Here is a 25,857-nt window from a genome sequence, read left to right on the forward strand (position 1 = left end):
CCTCTCTATAACAAAATGGGACATCCCCAAGCAGAGCCAAACGAGGGGGGGGGGGGGGGGGGGAACAGCATAAAAACTTCATCCACCATGGCAAGTGGGAACTAGTGAACCTAAACCCACAAAAAACAGAAGTGCGTGGAAAAACCACCACCAAATAACCGGGTATCCTCAACAGGAGTGATCCCCAAGACCGCAACCAACTACGGAAGTAATGCAACAGTGCATTAACATAACAATACTGCGTTTTTTCGAAAAACCAGGAAAAAATATTGATTGCGTATTCAATTGCAACTACACAGCCGCCTGCAAAACTTTGCGGCCAAAACAGGCATCCGCTGATGCACTGACGTCTACCTTGTAGAACTTGGTAAACGTATGGACAGACGACCAGGTCGCCGCCTTGCACACCTGAGCGACCCGACACTTGATGTCAAAAGGCCCAAGACATTCCAACTGCCCTCGGAGTTGGCCGTGACCGGAAAGGGAGGCACCAGCCCCTTCAAGGAGTAGGCTTGTACTACAATCTGTCTGATCCACCTGGAAATGGTGGCCAACGAGACCGCCATGCCCTTCTTTGGACCAGCCACCGAAACAAACAGTGAGTCTGACTTCCGAAAGGGGGCCGCGGCAGCCAAATACACCTTCAGGGCCCTAACCACATCCAGAGTGTGAAGGGCCACCTCCTTGGGGTGCTTCGGCTTAAGACACAGCGATGGTAATACAATGTCCTCATTGATATTAAAAGCCGAGACCACCTTCGGTAGAAAAGATGGTTGCGGACGCAACACCACCTTATCCCTGTGGCTAACCAGATAGGGCGACTTGCATGACAAGGCCGCCATTTCCGAAACCCTCCTAGCCGATGTGATGGCCACTAAAAAGACCACTTTCTTGGAAAAGTCAAAAGGGGAATCTCCCTGATATTCTAAAACGGCGGTGTCTGAAGCGCCGACAGCACCAGGTTCAAATCCCATGGAGGTAATGGTGGACGCACCGGAGGGACTACGTGTCGTACTCCCTGAATGAAGGTACTCACTAAGGAGTATGATGCCAGGGGTTGTTGAAAAAAGACAGCTAAGGCTGAGATTTGCCCTTTGATGGTGCTTAATGCCAATCTCTGGTCCACTCCCTGCTGGAGAAACAGCAGGATCCTGGATATGGAAAAGGATCACGGATGCCATCCTTTCTCCTCACACATGGAGATGTAGGCCTTCCAGGTACGATGGTATATCTTCCGAGAACAAGATTTCCGTGCCCTCAACATAGTTGGAATCACAGAGTCTCACATACCACGGTTCCTCAACACCTGGCTCTCAATAGCCATGCCATTAAAGCCAGCGATAGTAAAGCAGGATGGAAAATTGGACCTTGAGCTAGGAGGTCCTTTCGCAACAGCAGTTGCCAGGGAGCGTCTGCCACCAGACGCACCAGGTCTGCGTACCAAGGACGCTGAGGCCAATCTGGGGCAACCAGTATTACTGGGATCCCCTCGGCTTCCACTCTCCGAAGCAGACATGGCAACAGTTTCAGTGGAAGAAAGGCGTAGATCAGCTGGTACTGATCCCACGGAGCCACCAGCGAGTCTGACATGTCGGCCCACGGATCTCTTGTCCTGGACACGAATCTTGGCACCTTCCGATTGAGACGGGAGGCCAGTAGATCCACATCTGGTGTTCCCCACTTCAGGCACAGCAGCCTGAATGTCTCCGGATGCAATTCCTATTCTCCTGGGTCCAGCATCTGTCGACTCAGATAGTCCGCCTGCCAGTTCTCCACTCCTGGGATGTAAATGGCCGACAGGGCCGGTATGTGTCGCTCCGCCCACCGAAGTATGTGAGCGACCTTCCGAGCAGCGGCTGAGCTTCTTGTTCCCCCTTGGTGATTTACGTACGCCACAGCCGTGGCGTTGTCCGACTGTATTCTGATCGGACGCCCTTGAAGACTCACCGACCATGTGCGGAGACACAGCCTGATTGCTCTCAATTCAAGCAGATTGATCGGCAACTCGGATTCTTCCGTTGACCAGAGGCCCTGAGCCGACAGAACCCCCATCACTCCACCTCAGCCAGATAGACTGGCATCCGTCCATTTCAGAGGAAGGAATGATTTTCCGGACTGAATCACTGGGGACCTCAACCACCAGAGCAGAGAGTCCATGACTGGCTGGCTCATCTGGATCTGTCGATCTAGGGACAACTGAGATTTGTCCCATTTTAACAAGATCTCCTTTGCAGCACTCTGGTGTGGAACTGGGCGTAGGGTACTGCCTTGAAGGAGGCTACCATGAGTCCCAGTACTCGCATGTGAAACCGGAGTGACGACCACTTGCGGTTCATCAGTAGTTTGACCGTGGATCTGAGAGTCTGCAATTTGTCTGAAGGGAGAAAAACTCTCGCTTTCCTGGAGTCCAACAGCAAACCTAGGTACTCCAGACACTGGGTCGGTACAATCACCGACTTCTTTAGGTTCAACAGCCACCCAAATTCTTGCAGGGTCTGCATGGTGATCGCCACATCCTCCTCCAATTCTGAGGTGGAAGATGCTCTCAGGAGGAGATCGTCTAGGTAGCCCACGATCACGATCCCACGTTGTCTCAGCAACACCAATACTGGAGCCAGTACTTTGGTAAAGACTCGGGGGGCTGATGCCAGACCAAAAGGAAGAACCACAAATTGGTAATGGGCATCCCCGACTGCAAAACGCAGACATTTTTGATGCGGAAGGCATATGGGTATGTGCAGGTACGCATCCTGGATGTCTAAGGACGCCAGGGAATCCCCTTGATGGAGCGCAGCGACTACTGAGCGAACTGATTCCATTCTGAACCTCTGCACTTTTACAAAGTGATTGAGGGCTTTCAAGTCCAAGATTGGACGTACCCCTTCCTTCTTGGGAACCACAAACAGATTTGAGTAGAATCCCTGGAAGCGTTCAGATTCCGGAACTGGCACAATCACCCCGCGATTAAGCAAATCCCGTACCGCCCCCAACAGGGCCTCCCGGCGAACCGGGTATACGGGTACGCTGGAGGGGAAGAATCTGTTTGGCGGCCAAGAGAGAAACTCTATCTTGTAGCCTGTGGAAATCAGATTGCAGACCCATTGGTCGGATAACCAGGAGTACCACCGGGCTGCAAACTCCCGAAGGCGACCCCCCACCCGAGACATGGGTGGGGGCAAACCTTCATGCGATAGCACTTTTATTCGCAGGCTTGTTAGGCGTGCGGTTCCAGGGACATTTTTGAAGGTCCGTGGGCATCCTGTCGAGCTGGGGACGTTTTGTCGAAGCCGTTTGTGAGCGGAAAAAGACGGCCCTTGCCTACAGCGTGGCTCTTTAGCTTTCCTGACCTGTGGGAGTAGTGTACTCTTACCACCAGTGGCATTTTTAATAATGTCATCTAATGAGGCTCCAAATAGCCGGTCGCCAAGGAAAGGAAGGTCCGTCAGGGCTTTTTTGGATGCCTGGTCAGCAGGCCAGCATTTTAGCCAAATCAGGCGCCTCAGCACCACAGCTGACACTGAAGCCCTGGACAACAGAGGGATCCAGGGCCGCGTCACAGACGTACTTAAGGCCTTGCACTAGTTGGTCTGCTAGTTCCACGCAGACAGGGGAGGCGTTTTGCTCTGCCAATTCGCGGTGCAAACGTTTTGCCCGCTCAGTCAGTGTCTGCGACACCAGTGCGGATGCCAGTACAGGTCGCACGGCTGACCCAAGGAACGAGCCACCGCCTCTGCCTTCCTGTCCATGGGATCCTTGAATGCAGGAGTCCCCTCAACCAGGATCGTGGTTACTTTATTTAACCTGGATACTGGGGGGTCCACGACCGGAGGAGCCAACCATTTCTTGAGAAGGCTTTCTTCAAAGGGGTAACGCACCGCCCAGTATTTGGGGACCAAAAAAGGTCAGTTGCGGCCGACCCAATTCCTTGTAAATGAACTTGTCAAAATAAGTCAGATACGGGAATACCTTAGGGGAACGAGCTGGCTTGCGGGACCCAAAGGGGACCGGTACATCAGCAGATGGATCCGTTGGCTCCTGAATCTTCAGGGTATCACGCACAGCTGTGATAAGTGCTCCAACAAGTGCTTTGTCGCGCACAGACCCGGGCAGGGACTCATCCTCACTGTCCGAACAGTCCTGGTCAGCGTCATCTCACAAGACAGAGCAGGAGTCACCGGCCTCAGCAGGACCCGAGTCTGCGTCAGAGCTCTCCCCAGAGGGGGGCAGGGGCCGCTTTTTAGCACCTTTCTTCTTCCCACGCACCGCCTCTATCTTGGCAACGAACTAATTGCAATTGCCTGGATTTCGGGGGAAGAAACACCAGTTTCTGAAGCCATGCTGACCCTACCCTGTCTGCCACCCGAAGGGGACTTAGGACAGTGACAGTCCCACCCTCCTTACTGCCACTGACTGAGGGGTTCTAACCCGCCGGACTCACTGCCCTTAGGAGTTATGCGCCATTTTACAGCAGTGCCTGTAGCAGTGCCTGTAGATCCCTAGCGCTCCCAGATGCAGAGGGACCAAAGCTGTTTCGATGGTAGTCCGTCAGCACGATCGGTGAACGATTGCTGAGTGATCTGAAACACGTGTCCAGATTACACAGAATGCCTCCCAGTGCTCTGTGATGACAAAACAGGAAGCTGAGGGCACAGGAGCTGCTGCTAGAGCATAAAAAACATGGTCCGGTTTAAAGAAAATGTCCGCCTGTGTTCTAAATAGGGAATCGCCGGGAAAATGGCCGCTTGAAGCCCAGAAGCATGCTGTCCCTTGCCCACACTGAAAATGGCCACCAGCCAGCACCATGAGAGGCAGAAAGAAAACATGTGGCAGACACAGCGCTGCACCAACACAGGGGAAAACCTCACAGGCACCCTCCGGGATTAAATCACTCAGGACCCAGGTACCCCAGCACAGCCAGAACCCAGGTGAGAGCCCAGAGCACACACGCACCACTCAGTATCCATGCACAGCCATCCCCTTGAGGGGGGAAAGGAGGGGAGTTAGGGACAGGTAAGAGAAGAGAGGAGGGTGAGGGGGCCCCCGAATCGACCTCCCAGGGAATGCCCAGCTGCTCAACCCTGCCGAGACAGGGAGAGATGTCCTGAAAAGCTGGGAGACATTCCATTGTAGCCACTCCTGATCAGTACAGGGAAGTCTACTGGCCCGGCATACTGTGACGCAGACATCAGTAGCCCAGTCATATGTATGCCCCGGAGCATAAAGCTCACCGACCATCTCTGGAGCTGAGGTATGTCGTGGCCTGCCGAGTCATAGCTGCAAACTGCACACGCTCGATGGCCGGACTGGGGAGACTACAAGGATAAGTGAACCAGCCTGTCATCCAGCCAGCTGTTGATAGAAGATCACAGGATCATTCATCTTGTGCAAAAAGCCAAGCTTCTGCATTAAAAAAAACACCGACCTATGGGCCTGCAGGGTTCCTAGGTGTATCTCCTTCACTAGGCAAAATAAAACTGGAGGCTGCTAGGGCAGACTGTGGGGATTGTAGCCTAGGGACCGCCTCCTGGGCGTAACTAAAAGTTCTGAAGTGTTGTATTACAACTTTGCCTAGTAATCTCCAGTGATAGGGCTAACAACCCATTTTGTTACAGAGAGGAGCTGTGTCGGTCGGTGAATATAAGAGAAAAAGGATTTTCCTGTAGACTTTTGGCTAACAACCACCAACTGAGGCTCTTACATACTTCTAACATCAGGTGCCTGGGAAAAACTAAGGCTTGAGTCCTCTTGCTCCAAGCAGACAGTATGCTGTCCAGTAATGGTGTTGAGTGAAAACTGGGCGAAAGGAACAGCCTTAAATGAGGCTACCATCTTCCCAAACAACCTCATACAAAAGGCAAATGGAAGGTCTATCCCTTGCTTTGCCCACTTGGGCCAAATCTTTATGGTCTTGGCCTTTGATTTGAGTAAAAGATACCCTACTTTGGGCTATGTCCCCAAATACTCTAGCCTCCATAGGGGCTATAAAGACCATGCTGGACACACTTAGGTCCAGCCATGCTACCGACTGATCTATCGGTAAAACAGGATTTTTTAAAAACTGCTTACCTGTAAAACCCTTTTCTTGGAATACATCACGGGACACAGAGTTCCAGCCCCTCTTCGGGATTATATGTTGGGATACTTATTGCTTTGCTACAAAACTGAGGTACTCTCCATATAGGGGGGGTTACATAAGGGAGGAACTTGCCTTGTAATTAGGGTTGCCAGTGTCCAATCACCTGATGGTGACTATCTAATCCACTAAGTAATTATCAAAGGCTCTGTGTCCCGTGCTGTATTCCCAAGAAAAGGATTTTACAGGTAAGCGGGTTTTTTTTAAATCCTATTTTTCTTTATTGTACATCACGGGACACAAAGCGCCATAGTAATCACTATGTGAGATGTCCCATAGCAATGTTATTTGAGGGGAGGGAGACACAACCCGTAGAGCACCCCCAGACTTGAGGACCTATACTGCTCCCTGCAGCACCTCATAAAACTTGTACAGAACTGAGCCACGGAGACCTAGTAACGCTCTGCCTAAGAAGCACAAATAGCCCTGGCAGAGTGCGCTTTGACTTGAAAAGGTGGAATCTTACCCTTAATTCATAAGCCTGAATTATAACTTGCCAAATACACTTAGGGACAGTGGATTTTGACACTGCTTGTCCTTTCTTAGGACCTTCTGGTAGTATAAATAATGCATCAGTCTTCCGGAACTGAGCAGTAGTCTTTAAATAGACCTTGACCGCTCTCACCACATCAAGACAATGTAGTGACTTCTCTTCCCCGGAACATGGTTTTGGAAAAAAACTATGGCAGGATAATATCTTGGTTCAGGTGAAAACCTGAGGCCACCATTGGCAGAAAACCTTGACGAGGGCGCAACACCTCTCTGTCCTCGTGAATAATCAAGTATGGCTCTTTACAAGAAAGAGCAGCCAATTCCGAAGCCCTCCTTGCTGAGGATATAGCAATCAAGAACATTAGCTTCCTTGCCAGAAGGACTAAGGCTATATGCTGTATCGGTTAAAATTGCTGTTTTTGGAACACTGACCAAACTAAGTTCAAGTCCCAAGGGTTCAAAGGAGTACTGCCTGGCGAATTAAGCCACATCACACCCCTTGCATAAAAACCCAGACCAAAGAATGTGAAGCAATTGGTCTTTGAAATAAGACAGATAAATCTGAAACTTGGCACTTGATAGTACTCAAGGCCAGCTTCATCTTTACCCCTATTTGTAGAAAGGCAAGAGTATTGCCAATGTTGTACTTCCGAGGGTGCCAACCCTTGGATTCACACCAGGAAAAATAAGCCCTCCAGACTCTATAATATATAGTTTTGGAAGCTGGCTTCCTTGCATTAATCAAGGTAAAGATAACTGACCCGGAAAGCCCACGTTTCTTCAGAATGTGGGTTTCAATAGCCAAGCCGTTAAATTTAGAGTTCGTAAGGTAGGATGGAATATCGGCCCCTGTGAGAGAAGGTCTGGCCTTAGTGGAAGGGACCATGGATCCTCCGCCGCCATCTTTATGATTTCCGCATACCAGGACCTTCTAGGCCATGCTGGGGCTACCAGAATTACCGGCATTCTTTCCAGCTTGATCCTGCAAAGAAGTCGTGGCAGCAACTGAATAGGGGGAAATGCATAAATCAGTGAGAACTAATCCCACGGGGTCACGAACACATCTGTTCCGCATGCGAGTGGATCCCTTGTCCTGGACATGAAGTTGACCAACTTCATGTTGAACCTGGATGCCAGAAGGTCTACATCCGGAGTTCCCCATTTCTGGCAAACAGCCCAAAAAATGTCGGGGTGAAGACACCATTCCCCCGGGAGCAACTGCTGGCAGCTCAAAAAGTCCGCTTGCCAATTCTCTACTCCCGGAATTAAAACTGCTGATAGGCACGGAACATTCCTTTCTGCCCAAGTTAGGATATGGTTCACCTCCCTCTGTGCTGCGAGACTCCTGGTGCCCCCTTGGTGATTGAAGTAAGCCCCAGCTGTGGCAATGTCAGATTGGATCCTGACAGGACAACCCCGTATCCTGAATGTCCAGGCCTTTAAAGCCAGACCCGCTGCCTGGATCTCTAGGATGTTGATGGGTAAGGCTTTCTGCCCTTGACCACTGCCCCTGGACAGTTGTCTTTTCTAGCACTTCTCCCCAGCCTAAAAGGCTGGCATCTGTCGTTACCATCTTCCAGATAACTGGTCTGAAGCATTTTCCTTTCAGCAGATTCTGGGTTAGCAACCACCAACTGAGGCTTTGGGACACCCTTAGAGACAGCCGCATTGGCACGTCTAAAGCTTGAATCGTTTTGTTCCAAGCAAACCGGATATTGTTATGCAACAGTCTCGAATGGAACTGAGCATAGGGAACCGCTTCAAATGAAGCCACCATCTTTCCTCAACCTCATACAAAGGCAAATGGAGGGATCTCCTTTCGTCCTGACCATCTGCACCAGCTCTCTTGTGGAGTTGATCTTTGCCTGAGGCAAGAACACCTTTTTCTGAGCTGTCTATGATCAGACCCAAGTACTCCAGCCTTTTTAGCGGTTTTAAGAAATATTTCTCTAGGTTGAGAATCCAACCTAGACTTTCCAGGTAACTGGTTGTCATGCACGTGCTTTGCTCCAAACAAGCCACCGACGGGTCTATTAGCAATATATTGTCTAGGTACGCCAAGAATGTTATGCCCTGTGCCCTCAACCTGGCTAGAGGTGGGGCCAGAACTTCTGTAAACACCTGGGGTGCTGTAGCTAGCCCAAAGGGCAAGGCTTCAAACTGAAAATGAAGCTGTTCTACTTCGAACCGCAGAAACCTTTGGTGAGCGGGAAATATAGGGACATGTAGAAATACATCCCTGATGTCGATAGACACCAGAAGTTATTTTCCTTGTAGGATAGAAACCACTGACCTGATCGACTCCATGTAAAGAGAGGATCATTAGGAACTGATTTTGATTCTTTAAATCTAGAATGGGTCAGACATCTCCATTCCGTTTTGGTACCTTAAAGAGGTTTGAATAAAACCCCAAACCTTGCTCTTCTGTGGGGATTTGTATGATCTCCCACTGAGTCAGTAATTGGTCTAGTGCCAGAGAGATTGCCTTTTCCCTGGATCTTTGGGAACAGTTGACCTCAGAAAATGAGACGGTGGAAACTCCTGAAATTCTTCATAATGAGGCTTTAGAATTCTGTTTTTTTCCCCCAGGACTTCTTTTGTGCCTGGGCCTGATCCTGAGGCTTTCTTCTAGAGTCTGACGGTGGAGGCCATCGCCACTGCCTAGAGGCGGAGAAAGAGTCTGCTTAAATGGAGGGCGTTTATTCTTTCTTTTGACTGGCAAAAGAGTACTTTTCCCACTAGAAATCATTTGGATGTATTTGTCCAAATCATCCTCAAATTGCCAATCCCCATGAAAAGGAAACCCAGTCAGGAGCTTCTTGCATGGTGCTTCGGCTGACCAATTTTTTAACCACAGGATCCTACGCATGTGTACTAGCACAAGCGCAAGGCGGGACGCCTGTTGAATAGACTCTTAAATGGCATCTATGGCAAAACATAAAGCTCTTGGTAGTTCAAATCCCGGGATTGCTGTACAGGAACCTCTTTAAGAGCCTGTTTAAACTGATCCTTTAAGGATTGACAGGTGCCTATTGCAGCGACTGCAGGCTGAGTAACCGCACCTGCCAAAGAAAATTTTAACAGGAATTCCAACCTTTTATCTGTTGGATCCTTAAGCATTTGTGCATTGTATACTGGACAAGTTAGACTTTTATTCACACTGGAAATCGCAGCGTCAACTGCTGGTACATTCCATCTTTTGGTGAATTTCTCCTCCATGGGATAGAGAACTGAGAATCTCTTTGGTGGAAGAAAATGCTTATCCAGGTGATCCCAGTCAGCAAAAATATGCTGTTCTATTAATACATGGACAGGAAACGTATGCAAAAGCTGTGAAGGTTTTAAAGGAGCCCAAAGAAGAAACAGAACTTTCAGCTGACTCCATTAGGGGTAGCTTGAAAGCGGAACGAACCATCTCCGTAAGAGATTGCACCAGCAATTTTTCAGATTGCGAGGCTGAAAAGGGTTCATACACCATTGTTTCTTCTGCAGAGGAGTAATCGATTTGTCTTTCCTTCTGATCTGCTGAGGGTAACACCTCATCCTCTACCCACTATCCCCTTGGTAAAAGGTCTAAAGGTGAGGGATCTAACACGCTTCCTATCCTTTTGGATAGAGGATGCGATTAAAGCCACTAACCTTTGTTCTGGGCCCAGCAGGGTGGAGGAAAATGCATCTTCAGTCACGTATACAGGGGCTGAGATGTGAGAAGCAGCTGCACCACCAATTGGTTCCAATCACTCACCCTGGCTTGCCACATCTGGTATTTCAAGAGAGGATGACCGTTTGGAGGCACGACTGGAGTTCCCAGCACCTGGGGGAGGAATTTTGGTAGCTTCTTTGTGGTGTCTTTTTTGGAAGCCATAGTGTTAAGCACAAAAGCAGAGCCACTAAGTAAATGCACTATTTGCTGACCAATAGTCTAGCAGTACAATGCCGCTACAAAGTTCAGCTTGGTGCTGAGTAAATTGTACTGGAAATGCCTGTATGCATTGCCTTACGTGCCCATAGCGCTCCTGTGTCCTGTGTATCAGACATCCATCTCTTCAGCTCCTGGCTTGAAAAGCGTCTGTTTTTAATGTCTCAGTTACAGGGCTCTGCTCGGCGCCCCCAGTATGCTGCTCGTGGATGCTACGTCCCGCATAAAGTGCGGCAACCTAAGCCACGCCCCCCCACTCATTAACCTGCCCCCTTGTTTAAAATTAACAGAAGTCCACGCGCGTGCGGTTGGCATACCCACGAGAGGGGAGGACAAGGGGAGGCGGTAATAAAGCTTGACGTTTTATGGCTACTGTGGGGACTAAAAAAAAATAAAATACAAACATAGGGAAGCCACCTCTGCAAGATTGTTCAAGATTAGGAATCCCCCCTGGTTGCTGAGACCACAAACATGCTGTTTTAGCTGGACACTGAGCTGACTGAGAAGCAACGCACCAAGTTATGTGCATTTCCACCCTCTAGTGGAGACAACATTTTACTCATGGAAGAAAAAACCACAGGTGGACTTTTTTTTTACAGTTGCTAGGCTTCTTCACTTACCTTATCCTCGCCGCAGGATACTGCTGTGACAGACCCAAACTTCACCCATCACGGCGAGCTGTGTTAGCAAACCTTCAAGGACCGAGTCTCCTTTTTATCGGGGTTCCACTCCCTTGGACCTGTATTAGCACCCCACCAGGAAAATCTTTAGGCAATGTAAGAATTACCAAAAAGCCCTGGGTGCCGGGGTCCAGCCCTGCAAAGAGAGGCATCACAGGCAAAACCTTGTGCTTTGTATACGAGGCCCGGGTACCATCCACCTTGGCCTCATTGGTACTTTGGATGGATCCGGTCTATGGAGGCTGTTTAAATCCACCAAGGATCCCTCCAGCGGAGCTCTTCAGAGCACATCTTCACTCGTGACCAACACCTTCGACACTGGCGAAAAAAAACGGAGGTACTCTTGGTAGGAGGGGGGGTTATATAGGGAGTGATCTTCCTGTATTGGGTATACCAGTGTTCATCACCTGAAGGTGCCTATATACCCACATAGTGATTACTATGGTGCTCTGTGTCCCGTGATTTACGATAAAGAAAAAATTTTTTTTTTTACTATCATCTATGTAAAAATGTGTGCCCAAAGACTTCTTTTTTTATATAATGCAGAATAAAAACTTACCTGTGTTGGTTTTTGAACCACTAATTTCACTAACAAAGATAAGTTCATCATCGTCTTCATCTTCATCATTATTATCTTTATCTTGTTGTTGCCATGGTTCAAGTTCTTCCTCCTCACATTCCATCAAAAGTTCAGCCATTTCATCCTAAAAAAAAATAAAATGAAATATCAAAATTCTAAGCATTGGTAAGAAATCACTGGTTTCCTTTTCAAACTCTTGCTGTGTTTGTTCTTAAAGGGAACAAAAGCTCAGGTAAAGACAAGGCTTATTGTAAATCAACCAATTAGGTCATGGGTGCTCAACCTGCGTCCTTCTACTTGTTGCAAAACTACAAGTTTCATGATGCACTGCAAGCCACTGACAGCTACAAGCACCAAAGGCAGAGGCATGATGGAACACATCTCCCTACAGAAGTTTTACATGTATATCTGCTGTCTTAACCTTTATATACTGTTTAGAAAGTGCACATCCTGTTAGAAGTTTCTCTTCCTGGTTCCCCTGAGGGAGTAATTGCTACACACCGTGAGACAAATGTAAGACAGCTGATTGAAGGAGAGGCCCCCCCCCCCCCCACACACACACACACACACACACACACACACACACACACACACACACACACACACAAGCAGAGGTTGCCTGTGAATAGTTTAGCAGTCTGCTCATCTATTTATAGCAACGTCCCCAACACACACTTCTATCTTGTCTGGGAGAGCTTGTCAAAAGTTATTGAGCTGATAACAGAGAACTGAGCAGGACACAGCGCTTTGAAGAGAGATAACAAAACACAGCAGATATATGAATCAGGTTTACATCACCTTTAAGAAACTCAATACCATCATAAAAAAATGATATCATCTTGAGGTATCTAATTTTAACCCTTTCCCAACCAGCTGCTGCAGTTATACTGTGGCAGGTTGGCTCCTCTGGGCAAACCGTCATAGCTATACATTGGCTAGCTTTCGGACCACTAGGGGGAGCGCGAGTGCCACCCACGGTGTGCCACCATTCTGTGCACAGAGACAGAACGGAGATCTGTCAATGCAAATAGAGAGGAGACCGATCTGTTAAGTATGAACAACGATTGGTCTCCTCATCCAGGCAGTCCCATCCCCCCACAGTTACAATCACTCCCTAGGACACATAGTTAACCCCTTGATCACCCCCTACTCTTAACCACTTCCCTGCCAGTGTCATTTATACAGTAATCAGTGCATTTTTATAGCACTGATCGTTGTATAAATGTCAATGGTCCCAAAAACATGTCAAAAGTGTTCGATCTATCCCCCACAATGTCGCTGTCCCGCAGATCACCGCCATTACTAGTAATAAAAAACAAAAATAATTAAAATGTCATAAATATAGCCCCTATTTTGTAGACGCTATAACTTTTGCGCAAACCAAACAATATACACTTATTGCAATTTTTTTTACCAAAAATATGCAGAAGTACACATATTGGCCTAAACTAATGAAGAAATAATGAAGAAATGTGTTTATTTTTTGGGGATATTTATTATAGCAAAAAGTAAAAAATTGTTTTGTTTTGTTTTTTTTCAAAATTTGGTGCTTTTTTTTTGTTAAAAAAAAAAAAAAAAAAAAAAGGTGATCACTTACCACCAAAAGAACGTTCTATTTGTGGGTAAAAAAAAAGGATATCAATTTAGTTTTTTACAAAGTCACAGGCCCGTGCAACAGTTAGGAGGTAGAAAACTAGGAGAGCCACTGATCTTATGCACAGCACTGGATCAACATCGGGTTCAGGTGAGTATAACGGGGGGGGGGGGGGAAACGCTGCAGTACATATCCTTTTTTATTTTTTTTACCCTAATGCAGAGAATGCATTATTTGGTTAGAGATGCACCAAAATTTCAGCTGCCGAAAAGTAACCACTGAAAATAGGGTTATCAGCGCTTTGCCGATAACAGCGCCAAAAAACTAGCACGATTTTACTGATATTTTGGTGTGTTTTTAATAGATCACGTGACACAAAAACCGCATCCAAAAATGTAACACGGGTGTGTTATTGATGCATTCTTGTTGTGTTTTTAATGCATTCAAAGAGTGCGTTTTTTAACTGACCAAAAATGCAGCAAGCAAGATTTTTAAGATCACAACGGAAGTGCAACAGACCAGTGTGAAGACATACAAAGAGTTTAAAGGGATGCATTTTTCTTGAGATTTTCTTGGGCTAAACCTGCCAATAATGGCCGACAATAAATTCATATTCATTTCAATTCACGAGATTAATTAAAAAGTTGAATATAATACAATTATTTATAAAAATATATATTTTTTTCAAAACTGTCATTTTCGGTTTTGGGCAAGTGCATCCTGAATTTTCTGTTTCAGCACCAAAATTTTCTCTTTGGTGCATCTCTAATTAAGTCTTAATATTTTTTACCATAATAACAGCTTTGCATACCACCCAAAGAAAGCTGTCTGTCTCAAAAAAGTAGTTGTCAGCCAAAAATATCACAGTACTGAAAACCGAAAAATTACCTGGAAAGGAAGGGGTGTATAATAGCAGTATTGCGATAAGTAAAAAAAAAAAAAGTCCTTAATAAAGGAAAAAAATAAACAAAAACAAATAAAAAAAAAAGAGATATACAGCGGGTAAAATAGATATTGAACACCTCACCATTTTTATAGGTAAATATATTTCTAAAGGTGCTACTGACATTACATTTTCACCACATGTCGGTAACAACCCATGCAATTCATACATACAAAGAAACCAAAACAAATAAGAAATGAAGTTATGTGTAATAAAATGGAATGACACAGGGAAAAAGTCTTCAACACGCTAATTGAATATTATTTTATATTTGGTAGAAAATCCTTAGTTGGTAATGACAGCTTCAAGACGCCTCCTGTATGGAGAAACTAGTCGCATACATTGCTCAGGTGTGATTTTTTTGCTCATTCTTCCACACAGTCTTCAAGTCTTGAAGGTTCCAAGGTGCCTCTTCTATGAACTCTGATCTTTAGTTCTTTCCATAGATTTTCTATTGGATTCAAGTCAGGTGATTGGCTGGGCCATTCTAGCAGCTTTATTTTCTTTATTTGAAACCAATTGAGAGTTTTCCTCCCTTTGTGCTTGGGATCATTGTCTTGCTGAAATGTTCACCCTCATATCATCTTCATCATCCTGGTAGATGGCAGCAGATTTTGATCAAGAGCGTCTTGGTCCATTTCTCCATTCATCCTTCCTTCTATGATATGAGGTTTGCCAGTATTGTATGCTAGTAAACAGCCCCACGCCACAATGTTCCCACCTCCAAACTTCACTGTTTGTATGGGGGTGTTTTGTGGTGTGATGTGCAGTACCATTTGACCACCAAACATGGTGTGTATTATGGCACCCAAACAGTTCAACTCTGGTCTCATCTGACCAGACAATATTCTCCCAGTATTTCACAGGCTTGTATAAATGTTGTGCAGCAAACGTTAAACGAGCTTCAACATGCTTTTTCTTCAGCAATGGAATCTTGTGTGGTGAGCGTGCCTACTGGCCATGGAGGTTAAGTGCATTACGTATGGTTTTCTTTAAAACAATTGTACCTGTTAATTCCAGGTCTTTCTGAAGCTCTCCACAAGTGGTCCTTGGTTCTTGTGCAAATTTTCTGATAATTCTTTTCACTCCTCTGTCACAAATATTGGGTTGTGGCCGGTTTATGGTAAAATTATGTTCTATTCACATTCGGATTATGGCACCAACTGTGCTCACTGGAACATTCATAAATCCTTCTGTAACCAATGCCATCAGTATGTTTTGCAACAACAAGGTTGCAAAGGTCTTGAGAGAGCTCTTTGCTTTTACCTCAACCTCTTGACATCTACCCATTGAAATACTCGTTTTTGATTAACATACCCTGCAATTATAATCAATTAACAGGTTTTTCCTAGAAATATATGATTCATAAATGTAGCTCAGATGTGAAAGAGAATATTTATCAAAACAATGTTATACCACATTTAGCTAAATAATTTTAGCTAAATCATTCATATTCCAAAAATATAATAATTAGTAAAGTATGATTAAATTAGAACACCTGTGCAACACGTCTCTGAGATTTTTAGTAGAAAGTCATATGCATGTTACTTTTTATACCATGCACCATCAGTCACAGACTATTAGCAGCAATTGGCAGGTCAGTAGAAGAATTGCCATAGAACGTAAGCTACAGTATATAAGCAGAATGTCAAATTTAAAAAGTTTAATACTCTCACAAGTTCATCTATATTCCTCAGTAGCTAAATGGGTCTCCTGCATGAACAGGCTGCATTCCTTTCTCCAGATGAATGGAGCAGGTTATTAATACAGTGCAAGAAGGCGCAACTACCATTCTGATAATCAAGAAAGTCCTGGAAATGTTTCCTTTCGGAGGCCAATGTCCTTATCTTCACTCACGCGCTTGCTCTGAATGTGAGCTCCATTATTTCAAACAGATAGATGAAGACTTGCACTAGTGCAGCAAAGCTATGGAGAAGGTGCTGGAAGGAAAGTTGCGTTTAAAGCCTCATACACACGATCGGACTTTGTACAAACGCTCCTGTGGATTTTTGTACAAAGGGCGTCAGCCGTGAACATACATTGCATACACACGGCAGGACTTTTTACTGCCACCTTTGGTCAACTTCTGTATTGTTGTGTGATCTTTTGCATTGGTTCTGAACATGCATGTTTGTACTTTGTACAAAATTCCTATGGTTTTCTGTACACACGATCGGACTTTGCTCCATTGGACTTTGTTGCCGGAAGTTTGTCCGTTCGCACAGCCAACAAAAGTCTGATAAAAAACAGAAAAAGTTTGTCCAATGGAGCATACACATGGTTGGATGTTGCCTTAAAACAGCTAATTTACATGTTTGTTGTCAAAAAGTCTGATCGTGTGTATGGGCCTTAATATGCACCTGATTGTTCTAAGAAGGAGCAGACAAAAGCTATGAATAGGCCTATACAGTGGTGTGAAAAAGTGTTTGCCCCCTTCCTCATTTCCTGTTCCTTTGCATGTTTGTCACACTTAAGTGTTTCGGAACATCAAACCAATTTAAACAATAGTCAAGGACAACACAAGTAAACACAAAATGCAATTTGTAAATGAAGGTGTTTATTATTAAAGGTGAAAAAAAATCCAAACCATCATGGCCCTGTGTGAAAAAGTGATTGCCCCCCTTGTTAAAACATACTATAACTGTGGTTGTCTACACCTGAGTTCAATTTCTCTAGCCACACCCAGGCCTGATTATTGCCACACCTGTTCACAATCAAGGCATCACTTAAATAGGAGTTGCTTGACACAGTAAGGTCCACCAGAAGATCCTTAAAAGCTACACATCATGCCGAGACCCAAAGAAATTCAGGAACAATTGAGAAAGAAAGTAATTGAGATCTATCAGTCTGGAAAGGGTTATAAATCCATTTCCAAAGCTTTGGGAATCCAGCGAACCACAGTGAGAGCCATTATCCATACAAATGGCGAAGACATGGAACAGTGGTGAACCTTCCCAGGAGTGGCCGGCCGCCCAAAATTACCCCAAGAGCGCAGCGACGACTCATCCAAGAGGTCACAAAAGACCCCACAACAACGTCCAAGGAACTGCAGGCCTCACTTGCCTCAGTTAAGGTCAGCGTTCATGCCTCCACCATCAGGAAAAGACTGGGCAAAAATGGCCTGCATGGCAGAGTTCCAAGGAGAAAACCACTGCTGAGCAAAAAGAACATCAAAGCTCGTCTCAGTTTCTCCACAACACATCTTGATGATCCCCAAGACTTTTGGGACAACATTCTGTGGACCGATGAGACAAAAGTGGAACTCTTTGGAAGGTGTGTGTCCAAGTATATCTGGCGTAGAAGGAACACTGCATTTCATAAAAAGAACATTATACCAACAGTAAAATATGGTGGTGGTAGTGTGATGGTCTGGGGCTGTTTTGCTGCTTCAGGACCTGGAAGACTTGCCGTGATAAAAGGAACTATGAATTCTGCTGTCTACCAAGAGATCCTGAAGGAGAATGTCCGACCATCTGTTCGTGTACTCAAGCTGAAACGAGCTTGGGTTCTGCAGCAGGACAATGATCCTAAACACACCAGCAAGTCCACCACCGAATGGCTGAAGAAAAACAAAATGAAGACTTTGGAGTGGCCTAGCCAAAGTCCTGACCTGAATCCTATTGAGATGTTGTGGTATGACCTTAAAAAGACCGTTCATGCTCGAAAACCCTCTAATGTAACTGAATTAGGACAATTCTGCAAAGATGAGTGGGCCAAAATTCCTCCAGGACGCTGTAAAAGCCTCATTGCACGTTATCGCAAACGCTTGGTTGCAGTTGTTGCTGCTAAGGGTGGCCCAACCAGTTATTAGGTTTAGGGGGCAATCACTTTTTCACACAGGGCCATGATGGTTTGGATTTTTTTTCACCTTTAATAATAAACACCTTCATTTACAAATTGCATTTTGTGTTTACTTGTGTTGTCCTTGACTATTGTTTAAATTGGTTTGATGTTCCGAAACACTTAAGTGTGACAAACATGCAAAGGAACAGGAAATGAGGAAGGGGGCAAACACTTTTTCACACCACTGTAAATAGTATTTACTTTATGCAGCCACATGTTAACTTGGTAAAGCCGAATCATTTTGAAATTTGTGTAATAAAAGAACTACAGACACCTATACCCACCAATCATATATACCCACCAATCATCTTTTACCGTAAAACAATGAAGGAGTGAATCTGCTTGAGTCCTTAAGCTTAATGAGCCTCTATTGTTTTTCTGTAAACTCTGAATAGGCTTGATGCCTTTTTGTTTGCATTGTAAAGCTCTACATGCATTGGTGTGGCTGTGCACGAAAAGGATTTTTTCTTATTTACAATAGCAATAACATGCTATATTTCATTTTCAAACATTCACTGAGGACATTAAAGGTGGAAGCTTACCGACTGCTACATCGGTTCCATTAGATTAAAAAGAAAAAAAAAAGAAAAGTTAGTGGTCACATAGCTGTTTTAAATTAGGAATTTATAAACAGTGGGTAATATTATAGATCATAGGAATATGGAAGCCTTCCAAAATCCAATCACAACATTCAGAGCATATACAAAGGTTTTGGCAGTCAAGTAGAAAAATGTCTTGAAGTGATATTAACCACTTCAGCCCAGAAGGTTTTACCCCCTTTCCTGACCAGAGCACTTTTTACAATTTGGCACTGCATCGGTTTAACTGGTAATTGCGTGGTCATGCGATGCTGTAACCAAACTAAACTTGCGTCCTTTTTTTACCCACAAATAGAGCTTTCTTTTGGTGCTATTTGATCACCTCTGCGTTTTTTGATTTTTTTTTTGCGCTATACACAAAAAAGAGCAACAATTTTGAAAAAAATAACAATATTTTTTACTTTTTGCTAAAATAACTATCCCCAAAAACGTTTTTAAAATTCAAAATTTCTTCTTCAGTTTAGGCCAATATATATTCTTCTACATATTTTTGGTAAAAAAAATAAAAATAAAAAATAAAATCACAATAAACGTATATTGAGTGGTTTACACAAAAGTTATAGCATCTACAAACTATGGGAAAGATTTAGGGCATTTTTATTATTTTTACTAGTAATAGCGATGATCTGTGATTTGTAGCTGTATTGTGACAGACAGATCGGACACATGACACATTTTTGGGACCACTGACATCTATAGAGTGATCAGTGCTATAAAAAGGCACTGATTACTGTATGACACTGGTAGGGAAGGGGTTTTGCTTTGCATATCGATTCAGACACAAAGTTGAGGCTTAGACCTGCCGTTCTTTCTTTTCATTGGCTCACTGGCTGTGATTGATAGCTCCCGCTGGACTCTCTGTCAATGAAGACAATCAAAGCCTGGCTCACTGGCTGTGATTGACAGCTCCCGCTGGACTCTCTGCCAATGAAGACAATCAAAGCCTGGAGCCAGAGGGGGTGGGACTGAGCCACGGCTCTGTGTGTGAAAGGCCTTAAAAAAAGTTCTGGATTTTTACCTAAATGTACATAATATAACTGGGTACTAACATTTATAGGTAAAGTTGATCCGGTGAATATTTGATTGCCTCTTGGGGTGATCAGGAAGGAATTTTTTCCCCTGTTGGAGCAAATTGGTTCATGCTTTGCTGTTTTTTTTTTGCCTTCCTCTGGATCAACTGTGGGTATAAGATTGTGCATATAGGATTGTATGATTCTTTTTTTTTTTCCTTTTATTGGTTGAACTAGATAGACTTATCTTTTTCTTTTTTCACTAACACACAGAGCAGAGGCTTGGGAGCGAGCTTGTTTGCCACTGAACAAGCTGCTTGCTCTGGGGGCATTTGGCAGGAGGGAGGAGCCAGGAGCACCAGCAGCGGAGATGAGAAGAGGATCGGGGCCGCTTTGTGCAAAACCACTGCACAGAGCAGTTAAGTATAACAACATGTTTGTTATTTAAGGAACAAAAAAAAAAAACCTTTAAAGTTGCCACTCTCATGTAGACTGTGCCTGCTTGCACTACAGTGAGATGAAAAAATATTGCAGGGAGTGGATCTATCAGCACTGTTACTGCTAAGTCACAAGTCTGTAGCTTATCAATCAGCACCTGGCCACACCTAGTCCTCTCCACTGCTTTCCAATTTCCTCTGTCATCTGCAGTGTCCACGAGGGAGAACATCTGAGACACAAATAATGGAAATTTGTCTCAGTCAGGGATGGTAAAGGAACTTTCTTGTTTACTTTATGAGACTTGTGCATCCCTTAGTAATTGAATTTTAGGCTTTTATGCAGGAGTCTTTAGTTGTATTTTAACAGTAATATTAGGTTCTCTGCGTACATTATTTATTAAACTGAAAAAGCAAGTGAAAGTTGCAAACCAGAAACAGAACCAAAAATCCACTCAAAAAAGTCAGTCTACATTTAAAACAGGTAGGGACATGTTTAGCTGGGCATGTTGGAGGAATTAAGCTCCCTAATCACATTTAGCTATGCCTTAGCAAGAAACAATTCTCTGGAGAAGTGTTATGAAATTCCGAAGGTCTACAAAGCAATGATCTTTACATCAAACAGAATCTAGAAATTCACCCTGAAAATTAACAGCAGTCCAACATTGGAATAAAAACAGGCTGTGGTGAATATAGGTAACAGTATATCTGTTTATATATGGGTGTAAGTGGGCTACAGTAGATATGATTATTAGCATAATGTTCCAGGTAACTTGAAGTGTAAATTCACCTTTGTAGAGAAAACAAATAGGTGAACTAACACCATACACTCTCCCTGCACCCCCAATCTCATTGTACTTGCAGTGCCTTGCAAAAGTATTCAACCTCTTTGGCTTTTTACCTATTTTGTTACATTACAGCCTTTAGTTTTTTTTAAATCTAAATTATATGTGATAGATCAAAAAACAATAGACTAAGTTGGTGAAGTAAAATTAGAAAAATATATACAAAAACTATTTTTCAGAAATAAAAAACTGATAATTGGCATGTGCGTATGTATTCACCCCCTTTGTTATGAAGCCCATAAAAAGCTCTGGTGCAACCAATTACCTTCAGAAGTCACATAATTATTGAAATGATGTCCACCTGTGTGCAATCTAAGAGTCACATGATCTGTCATTACATATACGTACATTTTTGAAAGGCCCCAGAGGTTGCAACACCTATGCAAGAGACACCACTAACCAAACACTGCCATGAAGACGAAGCAACTCTCCAAACAAGTAAGGGACAATATTATTGAGAAGTACAAGTCAGGGTTATGTTATAAAAAAATATCCAAATCTTTGATGATCCCTAGGAACACCATCAAATCTAACATAACCAAATGGAAAGAACATGGCACAACAGCAAACCTGCCAAGAGACGGCCGCACACCAAAACTCACGGACCGGGCAAGGAGGGCATTTATCAGAGAGGCAGCACAGAGACCTAAGGTAACCCTGGAGGAGCTGCAGAGTTCCACAGCAGAGACTGGAGTATCTGTACATAGGACGACAATAAGCCGTACGCTCCACAGAGTTGGGCTTTATGGCAGAGTGGCCAGGAGAAAGCCATCACTTTCAGCAAAAACAAAATGGCACATTTTGAGTTTGTGAAAAGGCATGGAGGAGACGTAAAAATGTATGGAGGAAGGTGCTCTGGTCTGATGAGAATAAAGTTGAACTTTTTGGCCATCAAAGAAAACGCTATGTCTGCCGCAAACCCAACAAATCACATCACCCAAAGAACACCATCCCCACAGTGAAACATGGTGGTAGCAGCATCATGCTGCGGGGATGTTTTTCAGCAGTCGGGATTGGGAAACTGATCAGAGTTGAGGTAAAGATGGATGATGCTAAATACAGGGATATTCTTGAGCAAAACCTGTACCACTCTGTTTGATTTGAGGTTAGGACGGAGGTTCACCTTTCAGCAGGACAATAACCCAACACACTGCTAAAGCAACACTTGGTTTAAGGAAACACGTAAATGTGATGGAATGGCCTAGTCAAAAGCCCAGACCTCAATCCAATAGAAAATCTGTGGTCAGACTTAAAGATTGCTGTTCACAAGCACAAGCCATTCAACTTGAAGGAGCTGGAGCAGTTTTGCAAGAAGGAATGGGCAAAAATCCCAGTGGTAAGGTGTGGCAAGCTCAGAAACATATCTAAACGACATGGAGCCGTGATAGCAGCAAAAAGAGGCTCTGCAAAGTATTGACTTTATGATGAACTAACAGCTTTAAAGTAGAAGTAAAAGCAAAACTTTTTTTTCCCACTTTGAATAGAGTAATAACGAGTATGATCCCATCAGGTATTTTTTGCCATCTGTGTCACATTGGGGAGATTTCTCTTCACTTCCTGTGCCATTGGCAAAACAGGAAGTGAGTTGAGATCCCGCCAAAGCGAGGAAATGCTTGTTTGTCACCAGATCTTGTGCTTCCATTGGAAGATTCCCCCCTCCCCCCCATTTCTGTTCTAGTAAAATGTGGGATTTTCTTTCACTTTCAATGATAAAAGGAGCCAGGACAAACAGGGAAGGTAATTCTAACAGATAGCAATACAAATCCGACTGGTATTATAATCCCTCATATATCTAAAATGTAAAAAAGAAGAAAAAAAAAAAAGATTTGTCTTTAGTCATACTTTGAATTGAAGTTTACCAAAGAATGACATTTACAATTTAAAAAAATACTGTATACAGTATTTTTAAATGATATACACAAGCCAAACCTGGGTATACCGGTTCTGATTAATGCATCTCCCCCTTAAACTGACTCCAGAAAAAAATGTTAACAGCCTATGAAGTGGGGCTCCCCCACACTGCGCCTTTTTGTCTACGAATGCAGTTAAATGCAGTTTTTACTTGACTTATCCCTCACTCCCCTGGTAGCCAGTGCTCACCTCTTCCCTCCGATACTCCAGCTTGTGGACAGCTCCTCGAGATCCTAACATACAATGCAGGACTGCTGATCCTGCATTGTATGTGATGATGTCAGAATGTCATTGTCAGATGGAGCCGTGGGGAACTGGCTGCACAAAAGGCTGCTGAGCTTGTTTCTGGTCTGCTTTCTGAAACATGATGTGACAAAGTATGATGCACAGTGATTGATGTATTAAAAACTGGTGGAAATAAGTAGTGGGGCTGTGGTTATACTGAAGCTGTTGGCCAATAGGCCCATGTCACACTAGCAACTTTGTAGCACCTACAAATCTCAGCTTAATTGCTCTTTCAATTTGCAGCTGGATACAGAGTTGCTACTATAAGTGACCACAATGCTTGCCTATGGATACAAATCCTATTTGCCATGGTCAACAGCTGCTGCATTGAAATACATTAGTAGCAACTGAAGCTGGCTTTTTGTCACTAGCTTCAAAAGCTGTGAAATTTAATTGCTCAGTAACTGAGCTACAACTTGCCCTCTTTATGGAGACACCTGGGGTCTAAAAGACCCCAAATCTATTCTCTAGCCTGTGAAACATTAGATCAAAATAAATAAATAAAATAAATAAAGCACTGATCTCTGATTTTTTCCAGTGTTTACATCTGCCAACGCCGGGCGTGATGTCATGACGCCACTTCTAGTCTCCCAGGATCATAGAGTTGGCTGGAGACCATCCGGTCTTTGGCCAGCTTTGTGGTAACCCGCTACCGGATCACATCTCCGGCTCCCTGATCACACAGGAGAACCTGGAGGGGAGCCGATGGGTAGTGGGAGGAGGAGCGGACCTTCCCTCCCGCTGACTATAAAAGCAATACAGCGCTAATCAGCTAAGATGGCTTTTACGTTAGAGGGAATTGCTGGCTGAAAAGAAACCTATCTGGATGATGCCTGTAGCTAGGCATCATCCAGATATCTCCACCCCTTAGTTTACTCTAATAAGCCCTAATTAACTCCTTATTCTCCAATTATAATTTTCCGGTTGATTTACTTTTCTATTTTATTAACTAATATTTAAACTGGTTTTCTGTTTTTGTTTGCTTTGTTCATTAATATTTTTATATGTATCACACTTGGAAAAAAATACACAAAATTTAAAAAACCTACTTTACTTTAGTTGTAAATAACTTTGTAATGCTTTGTACCAAAATCATAATTTTATTTTGGTTTTAAACAGGACAAATTTACAGAATAAAACTAACACTTTTTACAGTGCATCTGAAAAGTATTCACAGCGCTTACTTAAAGTGGTTTTAACCCGCTTTTTTCTCACCTGCAAAGGAAAAGGCATAATGAGCTAGTATGCACCGCATACTAGCTCATTATGTTATGAAATACTTACCTTAGAACGAGGCCTCGACATCTGGCCCGATCCACGCCGAGGGAGCTGACATGTTCCCTCTCTGCGTTTCTTCTGGGTATCGCAGCTCCGGCCACTCACAGCGCCGGAGCCGCGATACCCATGCGGGAGATTTCTTCCCGGCAGGGTCCGGCGTCTGCCGGGCTTTCAGCCGAGAATCCCCTGTGCGCATGCCTTATTATAGGCTTTCCTGTAGGTAAAAGTCAAAAAATGACTTTACAACCACTTTAACCTTTTCCACATTTTGTTATGTTACAGCCTTATTCCAAAACAGAGTAAATTCATTATTTTCCTCAAAATTCGAAAAACAATACCCCATAATGACAAACATGAAAAAAAGTTTGTTAAAAATAAAAACAAAAAAAAAATCAAATGTACATAAGTATTCGGTCTTTGTTATCTTTGACATGCGACTTGTGCTCTTGAAGGGGAACTCTACAGCAAATAAAAAAACAAAACAAAAAAAACAGCATAGGTAGCTGCCACCAAGACCATACCAGACCCTTCGGTTGGGCATGGACATTAGGGGAACCCCAAAATCCATACCAGACCCTTATTCGAGCACGCAGCCCAGCAGATAAGGGACGGGAATGGGGACAAGTGAGCACTCCTGAACTGCACCAGGCCGCATGCCCTCAACATGGGGGGGGGGGGGGTGGGTGCTTTGGGGCACCCCCCACCCCAAAGCACCTTGTCCCCATGTTGATGAGGACAAGAGCCTCTTCTGGACAACCCTGGCCGTTGGTTGTAGGGGTCTGCGGGCGAGAGGCTTTTCAGAATCTGGAAGCCCCCTTTGACAAGGGGGCTCCCAGATCCCGGCCCCCCACCCTATGTGAATGAGTATTGGGTACATTGTACCCCTACCCATTCAGCTAAAAAAAAAGTGTAAAAAAAAAAAAAGGTTTTTAAAGTAATTTATTAAGGCAGCTCCGTCGTCGTTTCAGATTTCTTCTCCCCTCTCCGGCTCTTCTGCCTCCTCCTCTGACGGTTCTTCTCCCCTCTCTGCTGATGTCTTCTAGCCCTCTCCAATTCTTCTTCCTCTGTCTTCTGCCTATGCCAGGTCTTCTTGCTCTTTTGCCGGGTCTTCTCCGCTGTCTTCTCCCTCTGTTCTTCTCCCGCTGTTGACTCGACTCTCTCTCCTGCTCTAATGGTGGGTGAGGTGTGCCACTACTTATATTGGCATGGGGCGGGGTCACTGGGTGACGTCACCCTTAGACCCCAGTCCTTATGATGTCACCACCTGGGGCATGATGGGACAGGGGCCTCCGAGTGACATCACCCGGTAAC

At 44.4% G+C, this 25,857-nt stretch overlaps 1 protein-coding gene across 2 annotated transcripts in view; it reads right to left on the minus strand.

The window, feature by feature from the left end:
• The window catches only part of ZNF280D (zinc finger protein 280D), a 156,245-nt gene that overhangs the window by 107,825 nt on the left and 22,563 nt on the right, over window positions 1-25,857 (minus strand). For both annotated transcript variants that reach the window (XM_077472067.1, XM_077472066.1), the window contains exon 2: window positions 11,784-11,928. In XM_077472067.1, the coding sequence (XP_077328193.1) occupies window positions 11,784-11,922 (139 nt within the window). In that variant the 5' untranslated portion in view covers window positions 11,923-11,928. The remainder of the gene's footprint in view (window positions 1-11,783; window positions 11,929-25,857) is intronic.

This window comes from Lithobates pipiens, unplaced genomic scaffold (genome assembly GCF_037356315.1).
Source record: "Lithobates pipiens isolate NorthernLeopardFrog02 unplaced genomic scaffold, aLitPip1_a1.2 Scaffold_8, whole genome shotgun sequence".
Taxonomy (NCBI): Eukaryota; Metazoa; Chordata; class Amphibia; order Anura; family Ranidae; genus Lithobates; species Lithobates pipiens.